The sequence below is a fragment of the Vipera berus genome (genome assembly GCF_964194415.1).
Source record: "Vipera berus genome assembly, chromosome: 2".
NCBI lineage: Eukaryota > Metazoa > Chordata > Lepidosauria > Squamata > Viperidae > Vipera > Vipera berus.
Window position 1 is genome coordinate 263,183,558 of NC_138203.1, and position 19,145 is coordinate 263,202,702.

General features: G+C 39.9%; 1 protein-coding gene across 1 annotated transcript in view; it reads left to right on the top strand.

Annotated features, from left to right (window-relative positions):
• Positions 1-19,145, top strand: part of KLHDC8B (kelch domain containing 8B) — a gene marked incomplete at its 5' end in the record, with an annotated part of 41,790 nt that overhangs the window by 12,494 nt on the left and 10,151 nt on the right. Inside the window, one exon of the mRNA XM_081321274.1 lies at positions 17,457-17,621. Coding sequence (XP_081177400.1) covers positions 17,457-17,621 — 165 coding nt within the window. The remainder of the gene's footprint in view (positions 1-17,456; positions 17,622-19,145) is intronic.

The following is a 19,145-nucleotide window of genomic DNA, read 5'->3' on the forward strand; positions in this document are numbered from 1 at the left end:
GAGTTGAAGTCCACGAGTCATAAAAGAGCCGAGGTTGCCTACCCCTGATCTAGTCTAATGAAAAGAAGAAGTAGGGGGAACTCGATAGCAGTGTTCCAATATTTGAGGGGCTCCTACAGAGACAAGCAGGTCAGGCTATTTTCCCAAGCACCAGTAAGCAAGACAAGAAACAATAGATGGAAACTAACCAAGGAGAGAAGGAGCTAAGGAGAAATTTCCTAACGGTGAGAGCAATTAACCAATGGAATAACTTGCCTTCAGAATTTCTGGGTGCTCCATCACTGAAGGCTTTCAAAAAAGAGACTGGACAACCATTTGTGTGAAATGATACAGGGTCTCCTGCTTAATCAGGAGATTGGACTAGAAGACCTCTGAGGCACTTTCCAACTCTTATTATTCCATGCTCTAAATCTGTGGTGAAAGCAGTCAATGGCTCTCCCCATTTTATTTGAATATCGTGCAGGTGTGCCTACTAAAAGCAGGAATGTGGTTGACAGTGGGTCACTGCATTTTGAAGAAAGCCTTCAGTCCTGGAAGGACATTTTAACAGAGGTTTTCCAGGTTCCCCTCTGCATTCCAAGGAGCTGGAAATATTTCTATGACTCTAAATGGAATGTAACATTTATAATTAGAATCTCCTTTTAATCTTCACAAACACCCTACGATATGTTGTTATAGAAGAGAAGTGGGGAAAACGTACCAAAATAGGGATTTATGGAGAGTGATAACATTTCTTTGTTGCTTGGTTTGGGTGATGTTATCTGGCAGAAGATGCAATCTCCATATTTTTGTTTCCCCCACACTGTTGTGCGAAGCAGATCAAAATAGTCTGAAGGGGCCTTAACTGAATGCCTTTCTTCTTCATTCTACAGCAGCGGCAGCTGAGCCGTGTGCCAATTAGGTACATGCTAGGTATGACATTAAAACAACAATAACAACACGCAGTCTTTTCAAAAGCTTAAACCAGCCTTCTCTAGTCTGGTACCGTCAGAAGTAGAACTTTTGCGAGTTCTAATGGACAGCACTAGGCTTGAAAAGGCTGTTTTGAGTCCTTTAAGAATAGGGCAAAGAGTAACCAATTAACCTTTACAGTTAGGGATAAATCAGTAATGAATAAATAATGGAGAATCATTGTGTAGCATTTGGGATGTTGGGCTATGTTGGAAGAGACCAGCTTTCAAATTTCTACTAGGCACGAAACCTGTTTGATGATTCTGGATCAGTCACTATAACAGAATAACAGAGTTGGAAGGGACCTGGGAGGTCTTCTAGTCCAGTTTAGTCCTGCTCAGGCAGGAAACCCCATACCATTCCAGACAAATGGCTGTTCCATCTCTTCTTAAAAACCTCCAGTGATAGAGCATCCACAACTTCTAAATGCAAGTAGTTCCACTGGTGAATTGTTCTAACAGTCAGAAAAAAATCTCCTTATATTTAGGTTGCTTCTCTTCTTGACTAGTTCCCATCCATTGCTTCTTGTTCTGCCCTCAGGTGCTTTGGAAAATACGTTGACCCCCTCTTCTTTGTGACAGCCCCTTAGATACTAGAACACTGCTATCATGTCACTCCTAGTCCTTCCAATATTGGGGGGCTGTCACAGAGAGGAAGGGATCAACCTATTTTCCAAAGCACCTGAAGGCCAGACAAAGAATAACAGATGGAAACTGATCAAGGAGAGATTCATCCTAGAAATAAGGAGAAATTTCCAATCAGCCAATGGAACAGCTTGCCTTCAGAAGTTGTGGGAGCTTCATCAATGGAAGCTTTCAAGAAGAGACTGGACTGCCATCTGTCAGAAATGGCGTAGGGCATCCTGCTTGGGCAGGGGGTTGGATTAGATGACCTACAAGGTCCCTTCCAACTCTGTTATTCTACTCTGTTCTTTTCATTAAACCAGGGGTGTCAAACTCAATTTCATTGAAGGCCACATCAGCATTGCGGTTGCCCTCAGGGGGCCAGGTGGGTATGGCCAGGGTGGGCGTGGCCTACTGGGTGGGCGTGGCTAGAGCGAGTTTGGCCTACTGGGTGGGCGTGGCCAGCTCTACATCGTTCGCATCAAGGGTGCCTATGGGGGCCTGGGCAGGAGTGGGACAGATCTGAGGGTCTCTGGCAGAAGGAGGGTCTCTGGGCCAGGGCCAAGGCAGTGGGGGCCGTTCCCTCACTGTTTCCAGGATGGCTTCGCGGGCCACATGAAACCACTTCGTGGGCTGGATCTGGCCCCCGGGCCTTGTGTTTGACATGTCTGCATTAAACTATACATACCCAATTCCTCCAACCGTTCTTCATATGTTTTAGCCCCAACTATCTTTTTTGTTCTTCTCTGTACTCTTTCTATAGTCTTAACATCTTTTTTATATTGTGGCAACCAAAACTGGATGCAATATTCTAAGTGTGGTCTTCCCAAGGTGGTACTAACACTTCACTTGACCTTGATTCTAATGCAGCCTAAGATTGCATGGGGTTGGGTTTTTTTTTGGCAGCTGCAGGTCAATAACGCTGTAGGAGGTTAAAAGCCACATGTATTGCTTTGGGATCTCTGGATGAAGCAGATAAAGAGTAATTACAAAAAAAAACAACAACCCAGGAAATTACTGTACACTTTGGTAGTCACTAGTGTTGTTATCAGTGGGATTCTTCTACTTCTAAAGTCTTTCAGTGCCTGTTTCTTCTCAGCACAAGTTCATAGGCAATTTCCTCTTTGAAGCTTGTTGATGGAGAATGGGAGACCAAAAGCAGCAGCTGCAAAAGGGTGGTTCAGATTTTACATCCCCTCTCGACATTCTTCCTCTGTTGTAGATTTGAAGAGGGGAGATGAAAAGAGCTGCGCTGTGCTTTGGAGGCTCTCTGAAATACAATTATCACTAGAGGGCAGCAAAGAGATAAAAAGGTAAAGGTAAAGGTTCCCCCGCACATGTGTGCTAGTCGTTTCCGACTCTAGGGGGTGGTGCTCATCTCCGTTTCAAAGCCGAAGAGCCAGCGTTTGTCCGAGGACGTCTCCGTGGTCATGTGGCCGGCATGACTAGACGCCAAAGGCGCACGGAACACTGTTACCTTCCCACCATAGTGGTCCCTATTTTTCTACTTGCATTTTTATGTGCTTTCAAACTGCTAGGTTGGCAGAAGCTGGGACGAGTAACAGGCGCTCACTCTGCTACGCGGCACTCAGGATTCGACCCGCCGAACTGCCGACCTTCTGATCGACAAGCTCAGCGTCCTAACCCACTGAGCCACCGCGTCCCTCAGCAAAGAGATACAGAGCCCAAATATGGCAGCCTTGATGAAAGTCCACAGGCCTACAGTAGTGGCCAAAATTGTGGAAACCTTTTGGGAAAAGTTTATTTTTGAGGTTTGATGGCTAATAACACCACTTTTGTTTTGGAGTAGTACCATAAAGTTATATATCAGTGGAAAGATAATTAAATCAAGAATGTCATGCAACAAAGTTTGTTCAATTATCTGTACTGTGTTCTATGAAAAGTTATAGCCAAAGAACCAGAAAAAGGAAGCACAACGTGCTTAGGTTGATATCGGGTAGCTTTCCTTCATCTGATTGTAGCCAATGAGCATGAGTGTTTAGAGAGCCAATCAGGTGTCATCTTGTTTTGGCAATGAGCCAGTCAGATCACAGTAGGATTCAGTTATTGATGTCATGTATTGAAGCCGAGAGGAGGACATTTGTCAGTGTGTTATGTAATTGCTATCAAGTTGGTTGGGGTGTTTTTTTTCCTTTCATTTAGTGACTTTGTAAAACGTAATAAAATTAAAGTAATGGTGAAAAGAGTTGACTGGTTGCCCAGAAAGCAATATAAAATAGTATTTATTTTATTTATTTTATTAGATTTATATACCGCCCTTTCCTGAAGGACTCAGGGCAGTTTACAGGGCATTTTAAAATCATACCAATACAAAATATAAAAGTTAAAAGACAATTAAAAAGATTAAAGTATCCCTGAAAGTCTACAGTTATAAAGAAATTAGAAGAAAAATTGGTGGAAACTTAACCAAAGGTGGCATTTCTACTGTACACTTTTCCCAAAAGGTTTCCACAATTTTGGCCACTACTGTAGATGGTGCCAGGTTTAGAAGGCAGAGCTTCCATCCAGCTCCAGACTTAAGAAAGATGGGAAGAGACTGATCTTTATCAAACTTTCTCAGACATGGTGTTCTCCCAGTTTGTAGGACTTTTAACGTCAAAGGCCTGGAGACTAAAACATATGAAGAACTGCTGCAGGATTTGGGATTAGCTAGTCTAAAGAAAAGGGGTGACATGTTAGCAGTATTCCAATATTTGAGGGGCTGCCACAAAGAGGAGGGGGTCAAATTATTCTCCAAAGCACCAGAGGGCAGGACAAGAAACAATGGTTGGAAACTGACCAAAGAGAGAAGCAACCTGGAATTAAGGAGAAACTTCCTAACAGTGAGAACAATTAACCAGAAATTGTGGGTGCTCCATCACTGGAGGTTTTTAAGAAGATACTAGACAGTCACTTGTCTGAAATGGTATGGGTTCTCCTGCTTGAGCAGAGGGCTGGATTAGAAGACCTCCAAGATCTTTTCCAGCTGTATTGTATTATATTCTAAACATCCATCAGCTTAAGACAGCATAATTCCTTTTATAGTAGAGAATGATGGGGAACTGAAGAAGCTTCTTGGATGAGAAGCGAAACGTCTTCAAAGAAAAACAAGGACGTCCAGTTGCCTTATGAAAAAGCACCTTCGGGATAACTAAGACCTGGATTTCTGAGAATCCCCATAGACAGATGGGGATGATAGTGCAATATTTTTTATTATTTAGCACTACCTTTGGAAAGGCTAGTCAAGCTGGATGGTCTCTCATAGCACAGATTTAATATTTGAAAACAGGACAAGCCTTGTAACGCAGGAGTTTCGTCCATTCCCTCTGTGATATTGTCTGAGGATGGTGTAAGGCAGGGGTAGGCAACCTTGGCTCTTTTATGACTCGTGGACTTCAACTCCCAGAATTCCTGAGCTAGCACAGCTGTCTCAGGAATTCTGGGAGTTGAAGTCCACGAGTCATAAAAGAGCCAAGGTTGCCTACCCCTACACTAGACCAAAATGGCTTTGTCATATATGTTTTACCATTGGAAAAGAGACAGAATCTTACATTGTTCCTGCACAATTTTGCTAAATCTGAAATTTAGCTTACACTAAATGAGACAATTCATTTCTGCACAATCACATTCCTTATTTTTTATGTTTTACCAAATGGTATGGATATGGATGGGAGCGGTAAGATATAAGGACATTGTGACTGCCATTCTGGATCAGGCCAAGATCCATCTTAGCTCATCATTTTGTTTCTGTCAGGGTGAGCCACATGTTTTTGTGTTCTTTATGCAGGAAATGGAAAGTCCCAAGGGACATCCTATTAATTTCACTCCCTTCCCAAGATATTAGATCATTCTCGTCCTCTTTTTGGTGTTGTTAAGAGACACAAAATGAGATCAATAACCAGCATGTGGCTAAATCAGTTTATAAATACCTCTACAGAGTGATTTTCAGCTGTTAGCATTGTTCCAAGCTTGTTGTCTGTAAAAAGTGTGGAGAGGGGGAAAAACACACACAACAAAGGGTCAATATTCATCATGAGATCAGTTTTTGTTTCTTTGACAGGGGAAACTAAGCTTCTCTTAGTTGACTTCAGCCTGTCCCTCAAAGCAACTTTGAATAAGTTAATTCACAGATTTTGCTTTCAATGGGCTTCCAGCTGCAATGTAAGATGCTGGTTGTCACAAAAAAAAACCCTACATTGTTTGTTTGTTTGTTTGTTTGTTTGATTGAATGCATGCATGAATGCTTGCATGTATTTGATTTCTATAGCCACTCATCTCAGTTAATGATTCTGGGCAGCTCACAATTCAAAAAATATATTACAATTAAAAATATTAAAAACATTTTAAATCAATTAAAACAGTAAAAAAAACCCACCCAGATTAAATACTGGTATACATAGGAGCAAGATACTTGGCCAATTAGCAATACAGCCAGAAATGGAGCCCTTAATACATTCAGCACTCCAGGCATGGAAACATAGCCAGGTTTTTAGGACCTTGTGAAGGGCTAATAGCAGGGGTCTTCAGACTTGGCCCTTTTATGACTTGTGGACTTCAACTCCCAGAATTCCTTAGCCAGGCACGCTGGCTGAGGAATTCTGGGAGTTGAAGTCCACAAGTCATAAAAGGGCCAAGTTTGAAGAACCCTGCTAATAAGGTTGGGGCCATTCTAATCTCTGAAGAGAAGATGTTCCCTTGAGCAGGGGCCACTGGAAAAAGTTTGTAATGTATTGGGCTTAATTGTAACACCACGCAGTAAGCTGGAGCTAGCTAACGGCTCCCAGCATCTCAGACACACCGTATCCAGGGCTGCTATTGGCTGCCCCTAGGTGGCAATAGGCTGCTTTAAACCTATTGGCTGCCACCTAGGGGCCAGGCTATAAATTGCTGCAAGCTGCAGCCCAGTTCCCTAGTTCAGGTCCTGTAAGCAAATAAACATGTTCATTGCTGAACTCACTCGCCTCATCTTCATTCCTGCACAACGAACTCACTACACAACAAAGTTCATATTCTGGTCCCTGCCAGCTGACACTGTTTGGAGGATGAGATCTGCACCTTGCCCATTCTGCTCTCTTGACATAGAGCCAATATATTTGCAAAACTATTCAGCTGTTTCTACTCACCCACCAAAGTTGGCATCCTCTGTGCTCTTTCCGTTAGAAAATGTCTTCTTGTGGGACCAAGGAGCTGTGACTTCTGTGTTGAAGCATCTGCCCTATGAAACAGTATCTTCCTCCTCCCCCCCCCCCCGAAATCTTTCTTTTGACATTATAGACCTGGATATTTACCCTGGCATTGGGACCAGGAGGTTAAATCCGCCTTGTTGGTGGATTTGTTTGATTGGTTTTTACATATTAATACTGGATTGTTCAGGCCCAACACATATTATATGTTATAAATATTAATACTGATATAAAGTTCACTTGGTTGTATTAAGTTTTAATCCTCTGTGCATCATCCTGTGGGGGAGGGCGTCACTGCTGTTGAGATGGGCAGCAGTATAAATTGCTGAAATAAATAAATCTTCCTGCCTAAGCAGGTCCTCTGCCACTGATTTGTGTCAGTCCTAGTTGGTCAGAATCATTCATTCTCTTCACCCCATTCAGTAATTTTTTACATTGCACCCAGATCGTGTGAATCAATAGATCCTGTTGTCATGCCTTCAGCCAGGAAAAGAATGAAGCTGCCTGAATGGCTTGTTCAGATGAGCGGTTATATAACTGATTCATTTCATCTGTTTGATTTAATTATGCAAGATTTAATTACCGCATATCGGTTCCAGAAATTGGCTGCAGTGATTTCCCTCAGGGCGTTTTATCTTTTTAAACATCTCTGTCATAACTCTCTAAAATAAGATTGGCTGCCTGTGCCTCTCCCTCATTATTTGATTTTTTCAATCTTGTCAAGAAATAGAGAATTTTCATCCAGCAAGGTACCTGAAGGATTCTGCCTTTCTTGGTGTGCCTCTACTGTCTTGGTGGAACAAAGAGCAGCTTGTCAGCCATTGTTGGAGATCACAATTGTAGGTTTTCATCCGGATCTGGAGTTAGAGGTGATTGTTCAGACAAGGAAAGCTGTTGTATCTTCTTGATGTCATATTTGGCAATCTGAGTTAATGAAGAGGAGGCTAACAACAGGTGCAAATCAATTAAGATCTGCAAGAAATTCTGGACCTGGTTAACTAATAATTTTGTGTCCCTCCTCTCAAATTGGAAGTAGAAACCTTCTCTTGTATTCCCACCCTCCCTTACTATGTGCAGAGTGGTGGGGAGGCTGTGGTGGAAGCAGAATTTGGCAGCATGGTTGGGTTGCCATGGTGTCTCCAGGGATACTACATGGCGAATATAATTAGTTGTGATAGCCTGGTATCCCAGTGTTGTTCCTGTGTTATATTTGTTAGAAGAAGCAGGTACCCACGTGAGGCAGTTGCTAGGGTCTATCAGAGCACAGCTAGCTTGGGTCTGGGTTTTTTTTATAGAAAATTTTATTAAATTACATTTAAAAACAAAAGTGGACATGATTCAACTTCCCTGGCTACAACACTGCTATTAGTATTATGTTACAGAAAGAAAAACAGAAACTTAAAATACATTCTATGTTGTATCTACGTATCTTTCAGTTGTGTCCTGATATAGGTGCTAATAAGAAGTCCTTATGTTGTCAACTAATCAATCAATAGTCATCTCAGCGATCCTCCTTATCTCTAACCAATCGTACAAATTTTGCCAAATTTCAAAATACTCTGTTTCAGTTTTATTTTTAATCTCTAGAATTAACCTGTCCATTTCGGCGCAGGGTAAAATGTTATTAATTATTTCTTCTTCAGTGGGGATTTCCTTTCTTTTCCATTTCTGAGCATATGCCAATCTTGCTGCGGTTAAAATATGCAATAGTAAGTAGAAAGATGCTTTGCTGAGTTTATCATTAATAATCCCTAATAAGAAGGTTTCTGGTTTAAAATCAATTTTTTTAAAATAATATTTCTTCCAACCAATTTTTTATCCGATGCCACAAATTTTGCGCTTTTGAACATTCCCACCACATGTGATAGTAAGTCCCTGGAAGCCTTCTGCATTTCCTGCATGTCGGTGAGATTTTTTTATCTACTTTTGCTAGCCTTGTAGGGGAAGGTGCCATCTATAAAACATCTTGTACAAATTTTCTTTATAGGAAGTGGCTAGCGTTAACCTCCTGTTTCTATCCCATAATGATTGCCAATTATCTCTAGGTCAATACTGTAACCAAAATTTTTGCTCCAGATTAACATTGTTTCTTTTACCTGTTCTAACAAATCTTGTTCTAATAAATATTGATATATCTTTTTTATCATTTGATCTTCTGTTCCTAGAAGGATTTTATCTAATTATGTATGCTCTAATTTTATCCCTGGTTCTTTTTTGTCTTTTTTGTATCGTGACTGTATTTGTAAGTATGCCCACCATTCCAACTCTATACCGTCTTCTAATAGTCTTTTCCTTGTTTTCAGGTCCCCATTCTCATCTAAGATATCTTTATATGTGATTACTCTTCCTAAATTTATGAATTTGGGGTGCATGAAAATCTCTAATATGGATAGCCAATTGGGGATTTCTGTATAATTAAGGGGTTTTTTTAAATTTTTATCCACACGTCTAATAGTGCCCGTCTAATATGATTCTGAGAGGGACGCAGTGGCTCAGTGGGTTAGGACGCTGAGCTTGTCGATCAGAAGGTCGGACGTTTGGCGGGTCAAATCCCGAGTGCCGCTTAACAGAGTGAGCGCCTGTTACTTGTCCCAGCTTCTGCCAACCTAGCAATTCGAAAGCACGTAAAAATGCAAGTAGAAAAATAGGGGCCACTATGGTGGGAAGGTAACAGCGTTCCATGCGCCTTTGGCGTCTAGTCATGCCGGCCACATGACCACGGAGACGTCCTCGGACAAGTGCTGGCTCTTTGGCTTTGAAACGGAGACGAGCACCAGCCCCTAGAGTCGGAAACGACTAGCACACATGTGCGGGGGAACCTTTACCTTTTTAAATATGATTCTGGAAGTACTGATGAGCCTTATATTTCCCGTCCCACATTATAGCATGCCACCCTATTTGCATGTCGTGGCCTTCTAATGCTAGTAGTCTTCTGTTTCTTAAGTATATCCAATCCTTATCCATACCGATATTGCCGCTTGATAATATTTTTCCCAATTCGGGAGGCTGAGCCCTCCTCTTTCCTTTGCATCCTGTAATAATTTTAATTTAATTCTCGGTTTTCTACCTTGCCAGATAAATTTGGATGTAATTCTGTTTAAATTTTCAAAAAACTCCTTGCCTAATTTAATTGGTACACATTGGAATAAAAAGAGTAATTTGGGAAGTATATTCATCTTGATTGTTGCTATTCTAAAGGAGAGCTGCAAGTTTTTCCATCTGTCTAAGTCTGCTGTAATTTGATCTATTAATATGTCATAATTTTCTCTTTTGAGTGTAATACATCTTGCCGACAGTTGGATCCCCAAGTAAATTACTCTTTTAGATGTCTGGATATTAATTTTTTCTACTAGCTCAGTTTCTTGTAAATTGGACATGTTTTTAACTAACATTTTAGTTTTTTCTTTATTAATCTTCAACCCCGTGACATCATCATAATTTTCCAGCACCTCTAATAATCTTGTTCCAGATTCTAAGGGGTCTTCCAAAATGAAAACCAAATCATCTGCATAAGCCTGTAATTTAAATGTCTCTTTTCTGATTTCTAGTCCTTTAATCAGCTTATCTTTTTGAATTATTCTTGTTAGTGCTTCTAAAGAAAGAATAAATAATAGAGGAGATAGTGGACAACCTTGTCTCGTGCCTTTTTGTATTTGAACGCTATTTGTTAATTCTCCGTTTATGATTACTTTTAATGAATGTTTTATGATTGTTTTAAACATATTTATACATTTCTCCCCGAATTCCATCTGTTTAAGTTGAGTCAACATAAAATTCCATTTGACATTATCAAACACTTTCTGAGCATCAACAAAAATCAATGCCATTTGTTTTTCGCTGTGTAATTCATAATATTCTAAGATGTCTAGTATGATCCTGACATTATGTTTAATTTGTCTTTTAGGCAAGAAGCCATTTTGGTCAGTATGGATAAATTCAGCTAAATATTGTTTTAATCTTTCTGCCATTATAGTCATGAAAATCTTATAATCCGTGTTCTGTAAAGAAATGGGCCTATAGTTTTTAATGCAGGTCAAATCAGAGTTTTCTTTAGGAATTAGTGAGATGATTGCTTCTTTCCATGAGTTTGGGGTTTTTGCTAGCTTGGGTCTTAAAACGATTGTCAGTAGGATAGGATGCCATGCTGTACAGGGAACAAAGCAAGCCTTCTTCAACAAGTTGTATTCTGGAAGGGCAGACTGTTGGGCCCAGTATTCTTTTTTTTTTTTTTTTTTTTTATTGAAAAGTTTTAAAAATACAGTTTTCCTTTAAAAAACCCCCTTCCCCCTCCCTACCTCCCCTCCCTACCTCCCCCCTTCCCCCCCCTCCCCCCCTCCCTCCTCCCCCCCCACCTCCCCCTAACCCCCCTCCCCCCCCCCGGACTTCCCAGAGCTAAATACAAGGTATATATATATAAAAAGGCAATCATAAACAACCATATACTAACAACTATAAATTCTAAAATCCATCACTCTCTAACTTATATAGGATCAAACAAAACTTAGCATTATTAAATATATATAGAAGACAAAATAAAAAAAGAAAAAAGAAAACGAAAGAAGACTTATTCAAATGCTAGATAAAACTTCTTGACCCTATACTTATTCTGGATAAACTCAATCCATTTTCTCCATTCCATAATATAATGTTCTTGCGAGTAATCTTTCAAATAGGCCGAAATCTTCGCCATCTCTGCCAAGTCGGAAACCTTTAAAATCCACTCTTGTATAGTCGGCAGTTCCTCTTTCTTCCAATATTGACCTATCAAAAGTCTTGCTGCCGTAACTAAATTCAGCATCAACTTAGAGTCCACAACTGTAGCGTCAACAATTATTCCCAACAAAAAAAATTGCGGACAAAACTTTATCCTCCGTTTAAAAATCTTCTGCATATTCCACCAGACTTTTATCCAAAAAGCCTTGACCTTTTTACATGTCCACCATATGTGAAAATATGTTGCCTCTTCATCACCACACCTCCAACATTTAGGCTGATAATTCGGATACATACTTGCAAGCTTTTTAGGATCTAGATGCCATCTATAAAACATTTTGTAAAAGTTCTCTCTTAAACTTTGAGCTTGAGTGAATTTTACATTCCTCACCCAGATCTTTTCCCACGTGTCCATTGTAATAACTTCCTGAATGTTTTGGGCCCATTTTATCATACAATCCTTAACAAGCTCTGTTTCTGAATCGATCTCTATCAATGCAAGATATATCCGTTTAATATGTGCTGGTCCTTGATTTCTAATTTGCTTTATCAAATTTTCATCAGTCGTTGCAAATCCATTTTTTTGGTCTTCTTTCCACCTGGCCTGTAACTGAATATATTGAAACCAAGTCTGAACAACCTTCTCTTCTCGCAAGAAACTATATGATTTCAAGCACCAAATATTCCTTTCCAAACTTAAAATTTCCTTGTAAGTAGTCTCATCATGTTTGAAACCAGCATGTATATTTTCTATTGCGTGTTTTGGGATTGCCCACAATGGTATCTTGCTGCTTAACTTATGTCTATACTTCTTCCAAACTCTCAGCAATGCCTGTCTTAAAATATGCATCCTAAACACAGTATCTACCTTCTTATCATACAACAAATATGCATGCCAGCCAAACAACAGATCATGGCCCTCAAGATTTAATAACCTCGATTGTGTCAAATTAATCCAATCACTTATTCCTACTAGTGCAGCAGCTTCATAATATAATTTAAAATTAGGCATTTTAAGGCCACCTCTCTCACGAGTATCCTGCATAATCTTAAGTTTAACTCGTGGCTTTTTCCCTGCCCACACAAATTTATTGATACCACGCTGCCATTCCTCCAAGTTAGAGTCTTTCTTAAGAATCGGTATCATTTGAAATAAGAATAAAAATTTGGGCAGGACATTCATTTTCACTGCTGCGATCCGTCCCAACAAAGACAATTGCAATTTTTCCCAACTCTCCAGTTCTTTTTGAATTTTCCCCCATAACTTTTCATAATTATTTTTATATAGCTTTGTATTAGAGGGCGACAAAATCACCCCCAAATATTTAACCCTTTTAACAATCTCAAATCCAGTTAATCCTTCTAAGAGAGCCTTCTGCGAAACTGTCATATTTCTAGCCAAAATTTTAGTTTTCTGTATATTTACTTTAAATCCAGAAACCTTCCCATATTGTGTTATTATCTCCATCAGGTCCACAACAGAGTTCTCTGGCTGGGTCACTGTAACAACCAGATCATCTGCAAATGCTCTCAATCTGTAATCCTGATCTCCAACTTGTATCCCCTTAATTTTTTCCGAATTCCGAATCTTAACCAATAGTATCTCTAATGTTAATATAAATAACAAGGGCGATAGCGGACAGCCTTGCCTTGTGCCCTTCTCAATATTACATACTGTTGTCAAACTATTGTTAACTATAATGTCTCTTTTCTGATTTCTAGTCCTTTAATCAGCTTATCTTTTTGAATTATTCTTGTTAGTGCTTCTAAAGAAAGAATAAATAATAGAGGAGATAGTGGACAACCTTGTCTCGTGCCTTTTTGTATTTGAACGCTATTTGTTAATTCTCCGTTTATGATTACTTTTAATGAATGTTTTATGATTGTTTTAAACATATTTATACATTTCTCCCCGAATTCCATCTGTTTAAGTTGAGTCAACATAAAATTCCATTTGACATTATCAAACACTTTCTGAGCATCAACAAAAATCAATGCCATTTGTTTTTCGCTGTGTAATTCATAATATTCTAAGATGTCTAGTATGATCCTGACATTATGTTTAATTTGTCTTTTAGGCAAGAAGCCATTTTGGTCAGTATGGATAAATTCAGCTAAATATTGTTTTAATCTTTCTGCCATTATAGTCATGAAAATCTTATAATCCGTGTTCTGTAAAGAAATGGGCCTATAGTTTTTAATGCAGGTCAAATCAGAGTTTTCTTTAGGAATTAGTGAGATGATTGCTTCTTTCCATGAGTTTGGGGTTTTTGCTAGCTTGGGTCTTAAAACGATTGTCAGTAGGATAGGATGCCATGCTGTACAGGGAACAAAGCAAGCCTTCTTCAACAAGTTGTATTCTGGAAGGGCAGACTGTTGGGCCCAGTATTCTTGACAGATGATGTCAATCAGGGAGGAAGTTTGAGGAAGATTTTTTTTTACGGAGCATGGGCAAGGTTTGGTTAGATAGTGTCTTCAGTGCCATGAACATGAATTTGGACAAACTCTGAAAGACTTGAGTTCAGGGGAGCCTGGTAGGCTGTGATCCATGGGGTCATGAAGAGTTACCAACTGAACAACAATTAAGGGGCACAATTATAGTTATGAGGAAAATGTCCCTTGAGTTCTTTCCGAAATTGTTTCTTCTGTTGCTGAGAAATAAGAGTCCCTCTGTGTGGGAGGTGGGGGAAGTTCCAAATGTGAAAAGAAAAGGAAGGAAGGAAGGAAGGAAGGAAGGAAGGAAGGAAGGAAGGAAGGAGAGAGAAAGAAAGAGAAGAGAAGGGAAAAGAAAAGAAAAAAGAAAGTTAGTTGCCTATTGATTTTCCCAGATTTACTGTTGGAACCAAATCCACCTCAAATCATTGGTTAAGATACTGATTCTCTATCTTAACCTGGCCATCTTCAGTTGTATTGGGCTACTTCTGCTATCAGTTCTGACATTTAGCTAAGGCTGGTAAGAATTGGAGTCTCAAAGTTCTGGAAGATGTTGTTTTCAGACATTGACCTATCAGATCATTTTGGAGGAATGATTGTTGATCATTGGAAACAGTGTTTATGAACAGTTGCTGATTTGGAGTATAGATTCTTTGTGTAGAATGACCATGTAATGATGAGAATATCTTATTTCTAGGTTCCCAATTTTAAGAAATGTGAATTATGTCAAAGACTTTAATGTGGGAATCTTCCTCAGATCACATGATGATGGTTTGCCTAAGGAAGAGATTAAGTTTATCTTTTAATGGGCGTCATTTGAAGGTGCAGTACAAGAAGGAAAGGAAGACGATAGGATTCCTTTCACAATTGTCAAGAATTCAGGGGTAGGCAACATTGGCTCTTTTATGACTCATGGACTTCAACTCCCAGAATTCCTGAGCCAGCCATGAGTCATAAAGTCCATGAGTCCATGAGTCATAAAAGAGCCAAGGTTGCCTACCCCTGATTTAGATTATGGAATTAGGGTAGCCAAATCGTGCTATATAGGAGTGAGGAAGATGAACATGTTTTGCATATAATTTGTAGTTCTCTCGATTTTAGTCAACATTGCCTATAATTATTGACAGGCTGGTTGGGTCTGATGCACTTGGAATCCAAATATATCTTCAGTTATCCAACTATCCAGAGAAAAAAATGCACTCATAGCAGTCTTTGCCAGCTTGTTGTCCATGTTGTTGTTAGCTGCGAAGTCGTATCCAACCCATCGTGACCTCATGGACAACATTCCTCCAGGCCTTCCTGTCCTCTACCATCTTCTGGAGTCCATTTAAGCTCATGCCTGCTGCTTCAGTGACTCCATCCAGCCACCTCATTCTCTGTCGCCCCTTTCTTCTATTGCCCTCAGTCTTTCCCAGTGAGTCCTTCCTTCTCATTAGGTGGCTAAAGTATTTGAGTTTCAACTTCAGGATCTGACCTTCTAAAGAGCAGTCAGGGTTGATCTCTAGGACTGACGGATTTGATCGCCTTGCAGTCCAAGGGACTCGCAGGAGTCTTCTCCAGCACCATAATTCAAAGGCCTCAATTCTTTGGCACTCAGCCTTTCTTATGGTCCAACTTTCACTGCCATTCATTGCAACTGGGAAGACCATAGCCTTGACTATATGCACTTTTGTTGGCAGGGTGATGTCTCTGCTTTTTAGTGTGCTGTCTAGATTTGCCATGGCTTTCCTCCCCAGGAGCAAGCATCTTTTAATTTCTTGGCTAAAGTCCCCGTCTGCAGTGATCTTGGAGCACAGGAAAATAAAATCTGTCACTACCTCTATTTCTTCCCCATCTATTTGCCAGGAATTAAGAGGGCCGGATGCCATGATCTTGGTTTTCTTAATGTTAAGTTTCAAGCCAACTTTTGCACTGTCCTTCTTCACCTGCAACAAGAGGCTCTTTAGTTCTTCTTCACTTTCTGCCATTAGTGTGGTACCATCAGTATATCTTTTGTTGTCCATAAAGATTCTCAAGCATCCAGGTCTTGGCTGTCCTAAAGGTCCTTTTCCAAAAAGCAGCTGGACTTTCTTGGTTTTATTTTCCTTGAAATTGTGTCTCTTTTCATCCAGGAAACTTCTTCCGTTCTTACTGAAGAAATAAATAAAACCAAGTAAGTCCCGTTGCCTTTTCGAAAAGAACCTTTGGAATCTCCAGCTTGTTGTTTCCAAATCTGTTGGACTACAGGTTTTACCATCTTAAGGTACCACCAGCCACTGTATTTTCTGAGTAATAAAAATTATATTTCAGTACATCTGCAGTTTGGGTCTAATGATGGGGGTCTGAATCAGAAAAAAAGCAAAGTCAAGAAATTGAAATATTTTGCCTATTGAGGGTTCTAAAATATGAATTGCCTTAATAAAAGCAACATAGATTGGGGAGGGCAAGAGCTATTATGCTGCCCTTGAGCAGTTTAGACTATCCCTATAAGAAAGGCAAATCGTGCTTTATTCTGATAGAAGATAAAATGTGGGCTGATGACTGAAGGATTATATTTCTTGACTTCCCCAAGAAATTGCTTCAATGAACAATGCACCTTGTGCATTAAAAGGCCCATGTGGGCTTTTAATTATGCAGACATCCAAGCCAGTGAGAACAAGAAGGTAATATTTAATTCTAGCAATTAGTATTCTAATTCATGCACAGGAGAGTTCTCAAGTTTTTCTGCTAGTTATTTATTAATAGAAACTGTCCTTCGAATGCTAGAGAAACATCTGAAGGGGCTTATTCTGATGATCTATAACCTAGCTAGCACCCGTAATTCTACATATAGATTTTAATCCCTCCCCCACATGATCTCAAAAAGATCCAGAATTTCATTTCCATCTGAGTTCGACACCTCACTTAGCCATTTCAATCAATCACTTGCAGATTTTCAACTCCACGGCCATGGTGGCTATGGTCCAGCCAAGCAGGAAGGCTCCAGGATGAGAAAGCTAAATTTTGAGGCCTACAGTGGAAGAATCAGAAGAACGATGGCATGCTGTAGTATCAGCCTATTATAAATAGGATAAAAAGTGATTACCGTATGTAAACTTGCGGCATTGCCTTGCTGTAGCATTTGCCGATAATTGTAAAGGGATAACTTCTCTTGTCACTTTTCTCTACTTTGAGTTCCTTCAGTAATTTTTGTGAGGCCATAACTCGCATTAAGCCTAAAAATCTCTTGAATCTTTACTTCGTGTATCATTAATTATTATTTTGTTCAATTTATTTATTATTTATTTACTTACTTACTTTATTTGCTTGCTTGCTTGCTTGCTTATCTATCTATCTATCTATCTATCTATCTATCTATCTATCTATCTATCTATCTATCTATCTATTTAGCATCCTGCCCTTTGCAAAGACCTACTTTAGAGCAGATAACATCCATAAGAACTTCAGTAAGAATAAAAACAGAACGACGGATCCCAAAAACCTGGCACCGTAAGGTAGAATTACAAGATGCATTTTTTTAAAAAAAAATCCAACGCTCGTCCCTTTTACATGTATCCATTTCTCCTTTTCTTAGATGGAGTGGTTTATGCCTTAGGAGGGATGGGTGCAGACACATCTCCACAAGCCCTCCTGCGACTGTATGAACCAGCTAAGGATCATTGGCAGTCTTTACCCTCCATGCCGACACCTTCCTACGGGGCTTCTACTTTCTTGCATGGGAACAAGATCTACGTGATGGGTAAGGATTCAGCCAACAGGGCCTGGCTGTGGATTAGTTGGATTACTTAACTGCGAACTCTGGTCACAGAAGCTTACCAGCCACAGGCCTGGTGGAGACATCAGTCTTCACATTCCAGTTAGAGGGGGCCCTTGGCTTACAACACTTTGTTTATAGCAGGGGTAGGCAACCTTGGCTCTTTTATGACTCAGGAATTCTGGGAGTTGAAGTCCACGAGTCATAAAAGAGCCAAGGTTACCTACCCCTGGTTTAGCGAGACTGTTCAAAGTTACATTGGCATCGATAAAAAATGACTTACAACTGGTCCTCACACTTATGACAGTCGCAGCATTCCCCACGGTCATGTGATCTAAATTTGGGCACATGGCAACTGGCATGTATTTAAGACGATTGCTGTGTCCCAGGGTCATGTGATTGCCCTGTGCGACCTTCCCAGCTGTTTTTCCACAAAATATAATAATAATAACAATAGCAATAATAAAAATGTTGGAAGGTACCTTGGAGGTCATCTAGTCCAACCCCCTGCTCAGGCAGGAATCCCCATACTGTTTCAGACAAATAGCTGTCCAGTCTCTTCTTAAAAACTTCCAGTGTTGGAGCATTCACAGCTTCTTGAGGCATTGAAAGAAGCCAGATTTGCTTAATGGCCACATGATTCACTTAACAACTGCAGTGATCCACTTAGCAACCATGACAAAAAAACGGTCATGAAATCACTTAACAACTTACTTAGCAACAGAAATTCTGGTCCCAATTGTAGGCTTAAGTTGACCTGTACATGTCAAGAGATGCTCAAATACCATTTTATAAATGCTTATCCAAAGTTTGTTATCCTGAGATAGAAATCCAGCACCCATAATGAGGTCAAGCCTTTATTGAGGCCAATGAAAGAGACACAAAGAAAAGTGCAGGCTTTCAAATTCTTCAGAATCCTTCGAGCACAAAATATTATGAACAAACAGGAGAGGTGAGGTGAGGTGTGGGGAAGCTAGACTTTCTTGCTTCTTTCCCATCGTCTGTTTTTTGGAACATCATGCCTGATGAAAGATTTCTGGAGTACTCACAAGCTTGTAGACATTTTTGTATTATTTTAGTTGCAACACTTCTTTCCTTCATGAACCGACATGGCTATCATTGTTTTTCATAGGTTATCTTTCAGCAAGGAATCACTATAACGTTTTATACCTGCTTTGTGGCTTAATCTCGGATCATTCATAGTTCTTTGTGGAATGGAAAAGATTTCCATTACAGATGACAGTTTTGGGAAGTGTTCACATATTCATTAATTGTGGGGTGTGCAGCCAGGCAAATCTGATCTAAAACTAATCAAATCTGATCTAAAACTAATCAAAGAGAGAAGCAACCTAGAAGTAAGGAGAAATTTCCTCAGAGTAAAGAACAATTAATCAGTGCAACGGCTTGACTTCAGAAGTTGGGTGGCCGCTTCATCACTGAAGGCTTTTAAAAAGAGACCTGTCTGGAATGGTATAGGTCAGGGGTAGGCAACCTCGGCTCTTTTATGAC